The following is a 10,012-nucleotide window of genomic DNA, read 5'->3' as shown; positions in this document are numbered from 1 at the left end:
TGTATACTGCATACTAAAATATAACAAAGAAAAAAAAATTCGAACATTTTGAACATAAACATCGATGTTTAATCGATTAATTGACAACAAATCATTGATGTTGAAACATCGATTATCGACCCAAAACATCGATGTTTTTTGCCCATCCCTAGTACCTAATGACTATGCTCTATACTTATCTTCAAAACATTCAGTTTTCGAATAAGTGAGATAACTATAAACAATAGTACTTATCATTTAAATCTTCGTATTTGGTTCGTCCCTATTTAAATTTACGAACATGAGGTCCCCATATTTAATTTTACTAAAATAATAATGAAAGTTTTATGATTTCTCCAAAATTATGTAAAATACTTAAAATAATTTTGTTATGAAAAAAAAAAATATTAGATAAAATGCATTTCATTCCCAGCAAATAAATCGTTTTATTAACAAATACATTTTAGTTATAACAATAAATATTTTTCATTCAGATTTAAAATTTAGTTGGGTTTTGGTATAAAACAATGTTAGCAAAAAATTAAAAATAATAGAAAAAGAATCGATTTAAACGATTTTTACTGTTGACTCTATTATTTTAAAAATAACAAACTTTTGAAATAAATCGTAACGGAATATAAAAAATATATTCAAATAAATTCCAGATGTTTGTGAAACAATACATTGTTAATTATTCCAAGGTTTATTAGTAAACAATATTTCATAGAAACATAAATATAAATTCGATAGACCATGGTATTTTGAATTATCGAATGTCTATACATGTGAATACAAATTCTAGCGATTCCACGGGAAGGATTAGAAGTAGGCAAACCATATGCACATTGTCTTCCCGCTATGTTATTACTAAAAATAAAAACTTGTACTTCAACATGATCTTACGATCATACGAAGTAACTTTGAAATGTATTCACATTATAGAATAAGCCATTAAAAAAAAAAAAAAAATCAATGAGTGATCAAAAGATTCAACTTAAAAATTATTCTTTTTTTTATGGTCAAATTTGGGGTAGTAAATTAGTATATAGTATCTCGCTTGTAAGGTAAATTATAAATTTTAATTTCCTGGCGATTCAGTAAACTACAGTTATATATCGCACCATTTTACAGGATAAGTTAATTCAAAATACTTAGTGCAGCTTATACTGGTGTGGTTTCTGATAAAATTTATCGAGGGACTAAAATTCTCTCCCTAGTGACTACTCTTATTAGATCAGAAACCGGATACCAAATAAAAGTTACAGAATTGACTTTTCACGGTAATTTTAATATCCTAAGGATAATACTAATAAAAAAAAAAAAAAGAAAAATACAAAATTCAAATTATTTACTCAATCTATATTTACTGAGACAAAACATTTCAAATTAATTACTACTCTAAGTATCATAAAACATGAATAAAAAGAAAAAATCTAAAAACTTCTTTTAGTCACTTTTTTTATACAAATTTCCGGGATTGATCGTTCTTTTGACGATCAATGAGGTTTATGTACTTTTTTATTTTATTTTTTATTATTATATTTATATTTTTTAATTGAAATTTATTAAATTTACATTTATTTTTTTAAAACTTAGAAATTCTTTATAAGTCTATAATGAGTATATATTTAAAAAAAATATAATCATTTTTATTTACTTATTTTCAAACGAGTATAGTGTTTTATTTTTTCTTTTGAGTTTCAAAACGTATAATTTTATCTTGATGATTAAAAATAAACTCTTTTAATATGTACGGCATTGCATTACAACAAATAGTGGAATAAAGTACTCGTCCCAATACCTTTTTAACACTTGAAAAGTTCAAATTAATCATCCCGATTGTATTAAATTACGGTTTTCAAATGCACCGTGTATGACTAATGTGTATGAATAAGTAACGCTAGACCTTGTAACTTAAACTATGATGAGAATGCGTTTCTCTTTCGGTGCACTAGCCTCCGTTATTTTGCACCCTGTATAATACTATTCGTATATTAAAGAGGAAAGGTACCAGAGGTGTCCTTGGTGGAACAAATGGGGCCGTTGTTCCTATGCTCTTTTTTTTCTTTAAATTGCAATTTCTTATTATTTATATCACACTAGGAAAATACATAAATATCAATACATGTTTGAAATTTCCTCCCTCCTCCCGTTTACACCTATAAAATGGTCTAGAGTCGCTACTGGTGGGTGGTAATATCTTTGTAAATTATTAACGAATTTTACTGTCTCATGATAAAAATATCCTAGAAAATTACTATCAATATACTCTGTTCAAAATAAGAAACGTAGACGACGGCCGACTTCTGCGCATGGGCGTGGCCTCACTACGCTTATCGAGCTTTGACACCGTCGCCAGCGAGAGCGTCGCCTCATTCTATTGTTGGCCAGTGACGTGAACAATTAACTTAAAATGCATGGTTTCCTATTTTTTCGCGGGACCGGCGTGGCGTTGCGCTGCGTTGCACGTTGGGCCGTATTTACCATACGTCAGCTTAGCATACAACATTTTTCTTATTATTATTATAAAACCATTTTTTTAAACTAAATTTTTTTTCGAGTTATTACCAAGTATATTACGTAAAAACGTAAAATATAAAAACAAATTTAAACATTATAATTATTTATTGCAGTACATAAAAAGGTTAAACAGAAATTAAAAAAAAAGTCAATAATAAAAAAAATTAGTCATAATCAGAATCAGTGTCTCCCGTTATTTTTAAAACACAAAGTTCCATTTGGTCAATCATTTCGTCCATAATATCGTCGACTTTCCAAATTTTCTTTTCTTCTTCGATGACATGTTTGATGAAGTTATGCCAATTTTCTGATGTCACCCTTTCAATTGCCGTATGAAGAAGTTGGCGAACTTCGTCGATCTTAAATTTCGTGTTTTCGTGTTTCACGTAACCTTTTACCATAGCCCATGCCAATTCAATTGGATTGAATTCGCAATGATAGGGTGGTAATCGGAGTACAGTGTGTTCTGCGTCTTCTGCAATTTTATCGATTACGTAGGATTTATTACGTGGTATTTCGCGTACTTTGATCATCAGTTCATGCTTCAAAAATGGTCTGTCAAGAATAACACCTTTTGATTGAAGCCACTCCAATAATTCGGCTTTATTCCAACGTTTACTCGGATATTTTTCCGATCTGACGGAATGGTATGGTGCGTTGTCCATAACAATAATGGCATTAGGCTCAATTCGAGGTAGAATAGCCTCAAATCATTCCTTGAAACTATCACCATTCATTTCATTATGATAATCGGCGCTATTTTTTTTGGATTCAAAGCATAATAAACCACCTGTCAAAAAACCTTTGTCCGAACCAATATGGAGTATTATGAGCCGCTTGCCCTTGCCAGTTGGGTTGGTCAACCCGGTCGTTAGTGTCCTTTGTTGAACGCGTCGTGTTTGGAAAGAACAGTATTGTCCTTCCACACGTAGTCCACACAATCTCCTGCATTCAACCACGTCTCGTCTAAATAATAAATTTGTCGATCTTCCTGACGATACTTACGTATATCGTACAAATAATTGCGGCGCCAAACAATCAAATCTTCCCTTTCCGTTAGCACACTGCATCTTTTTCTTTTTTCGAACATGAAATCCAATATTTTGATGGTGCTGTACAAAGTAGTACGTTTGAAATTAGGAAGCGATGGATCTTCGTTCACTGCAAATAATATTCTGTCGATCAAGGTAGTTCACGACGCAACCAAAATGAATGAACTTTTTGCCGTAATCCATTGCGATCCAAATCATCAATTTTGTCGAAGAGAGACGCCTTAATACGCTTTTTGTTGGGAGATATAACCGTATTAGTACGTCTGTATTCAGCGATAGTTTTACTAATTGTCTCACGCCCTAAACCCGAGACCCCTGACAAATTAGTAACAATATCTTCGTACTTGATGCCCGGTGATTTCATCAAAATATCTTTGTACAAATTTATGACCAACATTTTTTGACGGCTGGATACATACTGTAAAAAAAATATTAACCTATATGAATAACTGATGTATAATAATCATTTTATAAGCATAATTATACATTATACTATTATTATTATTTATGTAATATACATTGACGAAGAATATAAAATATGAAAAATGTTTTACTTACTTTTCCTTTTGGATTTTTTCTCTTTAGAGAAATAGTAGACAATTCATCTGGATCTGAAATATCACCAAAATCAAACATGATGAAAAAAAAATGTCTGGAGAAATAAAATTGTGAACACATGTTACGCTAAGAACAGTCGGAACACAACTAGACCGAATTCCACAACGAACGTTAATACGTCGACAACGGTCGTATGTCAGCGGCCGTCGTCGGTAAAATAGACGCACGGTGAGAAAAATCTGTCCGCCGCCGTCTACGTTTCTTATTTTGAACTGAGTATAGTAATGCTGAAAAAATGTTACCTCTCCCCGGGGTAAACACACGCTGAGATATTATAAGGAGTAATATTTGAATGAGACACTGATTCGAAAATCAACGGAAGAAAATAATTCGATTTTTTTGATTATCAATGCAGTCTAAAATAATGGCATTGGTTGTCAGAACGGAAAAAAAAATCGAATACGACAGACACACGTAAAAAGAGAAAATAGTAATGTTTGTTATTGGCATTGTTATGTATATTAAATCATACAAATCTAATAATAAAAGTATATATATATATATATATATATAAATACAGGAAAATCGATTATTTTTCCCGAATCTGCAAACACATATTATTTAGTATAGTGTTGTGCTCTTGTTCGTTGTAAACGTTTGTTCCTAGTATCAATATCCTTATTATAATTAATAATATTAATATTGTTATTATAAGACTTTGGAATTCCAATAGAAAATCCGATGAATAATTATACTATGTATATAAGAAAAGATACGTGACCGAGATGTTTACTCGCTTAAAGATAATTACGATAAACGAGTTACTGCGAGATTAGAGTATGACACAACGAAACTTTAAAACGGTTTAGGGCTGGTATAATAATGTCCAGGGTGTTTTTCGCGTGTATTAGCCAGCAATAACTTATGTGAACCTCGTGTGATGACAATATGGTAGTACGATTCGATTATTCAATAACTCAAAAGCTAAATAAGAATTCATAACGGAATCGATGTTTTTAATCATCTATCTATCTATCTATCTATACTATATATAAAATTGTAAGAGTTTTTCTTCGACCGCGCTAACCGAGAAAACTACTGAACAGATTTGGCTGAAATTTTTTTTAGCTGAAATCCGACACTCTGCTGAAGGTTTTAGTACCACTTTTGTCAGTAAAAAAGTTCATAAAAGTTCATAAAAAATTAAAAACAATTGTACCTATATTGTGCGGCACGGCGGGCAGCGGGATTACAGCTACCTGCAACTTGACCTTTTTTTTGTATCGTGTTTGATATCGGCGTTCCGAGAAGTTTATCGCACGTACACCGACAAAATGTATACCCAATATTCCTATTTTCTATATTGTTATTATTATAACTTCGTTATATTAACTAATCATTTAGGCTAGGTTCACATGGACGATGGACGCGCGTGTTTAGACGCAAGAATCTATTTCCGCGCGCACACGCGCGTGAATCCGCGTATTGAAATCCCATATATCATTATCGGACCGTTCAGTTGACACGCGCGTTTCGACAACGAAACAGCGATTCATTGTGCAATTACATATTATAAAAATATTTTAATTTGCTTCCAATTCGTTTTAATTAGATCTAACAGGTCATCAAATGATTTTGCGTTATGCGTTATCGAAAAATACTCTTATGTAATAATACTCTTGCCAACAAACGTGTTACGATCCGCCTACATTGTTAATCGCTAATATATTACGCAATACCTACTGCTTATCTAACAGCAGGTTATTAGCACATAGCTCACCGCACGTGGCATCACGGGCTCAGTCTGAGCTTGATAGCCGTCGAGTGTGGTTCTTTGCTACGCACACCGCTTTGGTTACGCACTGGCATTAGCACACTGGCATAATTTGTACTTAGTTTTTTTTACCTAAATTTCGGGTAAATGGCCAATTCATTATCATGCCCAGAGCGCAAAGAGCACGCATTGGCAGAAGAACTGCCAATGCAACTCGAACGTACAACAGAAGGCAACAAAATAACACACCAGAATGTTCTCAAACACTTGCACAGGAGCAACGTAACGCTTTGAGTATGAAATCAGCGTTTAATTATCAATCCGAGATTGATTATTTAAATATTAAAGTGCTTCAAATTGGACGAATGACTATATTATGTCCTAAGTGCCATGCAAAAAAAATGGAAAGATGAAACCCATGGACTTTGCTGCGCTGACGGTAAAGTTGTTTTACACCAATTTGAGGATCTTCCAGAACTAATTAAAAGTTTAATTGATAATTCTTACCCTCGATTAAAACATTTTTTTGATAATTCTAGACGGTATAATACTCTGTTTCAAATGACATCGTTTGGAGCAAACGAAATAGCTGAAGGGAACTTCATGCCCTCTTTTAAAATTCAGGGTCAAGTGCATCATTTAATAGGTAGTTTAATACCCGAAATCGGAAATAATGCTAAATTTTTACAAATATATTTTATGTCAGAGTCGGATCAAATATCTATTCGAACAAATATGATTCCAAATTTAAAAAGAGGTCTCATTGAATCATTGCAAACAGTTTTGCGTGAAAATAATCACCTCATACAGAGCTTCAGATCTAATCTGGAGTCGAGGTCTTTTGATAAGTTGCAAAACTTTAAGTTATTTATTCATGCTGACAGAGTTCCTCAAGATGAACACAGAGGTCAGTATAATGCACCTACCATCGATGAAGTAGCTGTATTATTAGTTAATGAAGATAAAGGTCCCGGAGATAAAGTTCTGCACGGTCGGAGTGGACACTTAAGTCGAGTTTCCGAATTGAATAGATCTTATGATGCACTGCAATATCCATTGATGTATACTAAAGGCGAAGACGGTTATCACATTAATATTTTACAGAAAAATAACCAAAATCGAACAAAAACTGTCTGCTGCATGCAATTTTATTCTTATAGGTTTAAGGTTAGAGAAACAAGTCTAAATCATCTACGTTATTACAAAACATTATTCAGCCAATTCGCCGTAGATATGATGGCAATGATGATTTCTGAAAGACTACACTTTATTCGTAACCATCAAAAACAACTACGTGCGGATGATTATGTTCGCCTCCGAGATGCTATTAACAATGATGCAAATATTAATTCTAATAACGTGGGGCAACAAGTAATTCTTCCCTCCTCTTTTACTGGCTCTCCACGTTACATGAATGAAAAAAATCAGGATGCCATGACTTATGTTCATAAATTTGGCCGTCCAGATTTATTTATTACTTTCCCATGCAACCCGGAATGGCCGGAAATAAAAAATGAATTATTTCAAGACCAAAAGTCGTTTGATATAAACGATATAATCTCTAGAGTTTTTCATCTCAAACTAAAAAAGTTTATGCATGTATTAAAAAATAAATATATTTTCGGAGATGTAAATTGTTATGTTTACAGTGTTGAATGGAAAAAACGAGGTTTGCCACATTCTTTTGTGGTTACAAACGAAAATTCAGCCAAATGAAATTGATAAAATTATTTCTGCCGAGATACCAAACAACGATCTCTGTACTTTATCTCTATACTTTATGAAATAGTATGCAAGAATATGATTCATGGCCCATGCGGCGAGTTAAATATTAGATCGCCATGTATGAATAATGGAAAATGTAGTAAGAAATACCCTCAAAAATTGGTCAAGGATACTCAAACTGGAGATGATGGTTATTCGACTTACAGACGGAGATCACCAGATGATGGAGGTTATACTGCAATATTAAAAGTTCGTGGTCAAACAGAAATCGTGGTTGACAACCGTTGGGTTGTATCGTATTGTCCAGTGCTATCTAGGTGCTTTAATGCGCATATTAACGTAGAATACTGTCATTCGGTTAAAGCGATAGAATACATATGTAAATATATTAACCCTCCACAGGCAAGGCTATAAATCCCAACAGATCAGACAAGGGCGGTCACGGGTGACCAATGTTATTTTATATTAGAAATAATCAAACTTTTTTATAAAAACTGAGGTATAGCAGATAAGCAAAAATATATCAGGCGAACGGTGGGCTTATCTATAAAAGGGTATGGGATAAACCGGTGGATAGTAGTTAATGTTATTATCTAGTTATTAGTGTCATATCTCAGTCCGGTCACCCGTGACTGGGCCTTGCCTGTAGAGGGTTAATAAAGGATCAGATAGAGCTATTTTTTTTATCAATCGTGGAAACGATGAGATTACAAATTATTTAAATGGTCGATACATATGTACTTCTGAAGCGATCTGGAGAATTTTCAATTTTGAAATCCATGATAGAGATCCGACAGTTCAGCACTTGGCTGTTCATCTAGAAAATGGACAGCGTGTTTTCTTTAAAGCTAATAATCTTCATCAAGTTATTGAAAATCCAAGAAAAACGACACTAACTGCATTTTTTGAACTGTGTTCACATGATGATTTTGCGAAAACACTGTTCTATCATGAAGTTCCTTCTTATTATATCTGGGATGATAGCAAAGGCTGGTTAAAGAGAAGACGGGGAAAAGATGTTCCAGGTTGGCCAGGAATAAAAAATGGACACTGCCATTGGTAGAATTTACACGATTCACCAAAATCAAAGTGAGTGCTTCCATTTATGATTATTACTAAATTATGTACAAGGTCCTACATCATTTGAAAGCTTGAAGGCCTTTGATGGAGTCATTCACGCGACTTTTAAAGCTACCTGTTTTGCTCTTGGGCTTTTAGAAAATGACGAGCAATGGAAAAATGTTCTAGCGGAGGCAACTCTTTCAGAAAGTCTTTCAAAATTAAGAGAATTATTCGCAATAATCATAGTTTTCTTCCAACCGTCTGAACCTCAATCTTTGTGGGAACAGTTCAGAAATGATTTTTGTGGAGATATTCTTCATACAGAGCGCACTCGATTAAATGACTTGCAATTTACTTTTTCTGATAAAATATTTAATAGAGGTTTGATTGAAATAGAAGGTAAAGTTGTTTGTCTGTCTGAAAAATATTTAATTGAATTTGGAATGAACTCACCTGTGCGAAATGAAAATGCATCTGATCTTTTTGAATTCTCAACTTTTCGTTCTTACGATAATTACCGATTACAAGAATTTGTAGAAATCAATTTACCAAAATTAGTGAATGATCAAAAATATGCTTTTAATGTTATTACAGAAAGCGTGATGAATCATCAAGGAAGAGTTTTTTTTTAGATGCTCCGGGTGGTACAGGAAAAACATTCCTAATTAATTGGTTGTTGGCTCAAATTAGATCTTCAGGTAAAGTTGCATTAGCAGTAGCTTCATCTGGTATAGCAGCAACTCTCCTTAGTGGTGGCAGAACTGCTCACTCGACTTTTAAGTTACCGTTAAATGTATTATTTGATACAGAATACGTTTGTCTGATTCGTAAAAATGGCCCTCTTGGAAAAATTCTTCAAGAAACCTCATTCGTTGTGTGGGATGAGTGTACAAGTCACAGATCACATATCGAAGCAATTGATCGAACATTAAAAGATCTTAGGTGTAATAATAAGTTTGTGGGTGGCATAACATTTGTTTTCGCTGGTAATTTCCGTTAAACCTTACCAGTAATCCCTAAAGGTACTCGAACTGATGTCGTTAATGCTTGCTTAAAATCTTCCCCTATATGGAACTATGTTGAAAAACTTTATTTGCGAACAAACAAGAGAGTTTATTTATGCGGAAGGGACGATATTTTTCCAGCACAGTTGTTGAAAATTGGAAATGGAACTTTAGAAAATGAAAATGGTTACATTTCTGTCAATCACACGATTGGACGGGTGGTCAATAACGTGGAAGGGTTGATTTCCACAGTTTATCCTGATATTTTTAATCTGTCCAATAAATCAGTGGTTATGTGAAAGAGTTATTATCTCTCCGAGAAATGTAACAGCAGAAGA

General features: G+C 33.3%; 3 protein-coding genes across 3 annotated transcripts; 1 reads left to right on the top strand and 2 right to left on the bottom strand.

Annotated features, from left to right (window-relative positions):
- Positions 1-2,663: 2,663 nt before the first annotated feature.
- On the bottom strand, positions 2,664-3,164 carry LOC112690940. Its single transcript, XM_025565048.1, has one exon. It carries the CDS (start codon positions 3,162-3,164, stop codon positions 2,664-2,666), a length of 501 nt encoding a protein of 166 aa, XP_025420833.1.
- Positions 2,717-4,240, bottom strand: LOC112690944. Its single transcript, XM_025565053.1, has 2 exons — positions 4,110-4,240; positions 2,717-3,969 (listed from the first exon to the last, which is right to left on the bottom strand). Exons 1-2 carry the CDS (start codon positions 4,227-4,229, stop codon positions 3,682-3,684), a joined length of 408 nt encoding a protein of 135 aa, XP_025420838.1. The 5' UTR covers positions 4,230-4,240; the 3' UTR covers positions 2,717-3,681.
- A 3,488-nt stretch (positions 4,241-7,728) lies between these two features.
- Positions 7,729-9,670, top strand: LOC112690939. The gene is made up of 4 exons (XM_025565047.1): positions 7,729-7,925; positions 8,395-8,633; positions 8,740-9,203; positions 9,269-9,670. Exons 1-4 carry the CDS (start codon positions 7,729-7,731, stop codon positions 9,668-9,670), a joined length of 1,302 nt encoding a protein of 433 aa, XP_025420832.1.
- The last annotated feature ends 342 nt before the right edge of the window (positions 9,671-10,012 follow it).

Source organism: Sipha flava, unplaced genomic scaffold (assembly GCF_003268045.1).
Source record: "Sipha flava isolate LNK unplaced genomic scaffold, YSA_version1 529_pilon_pilon, whole genome shotgun sequence".
Classification (NCBI taxonomy): Eukaryota; Metazoa; Arthropoda; class Insecta; order Hemiptera; family Aphididae; genus Sipha; species Sipha flava.
Note: the sequence above shows the minus strand (reverse complement) of the source record. Positions and strands in the feature narration are given on the sequence as shown.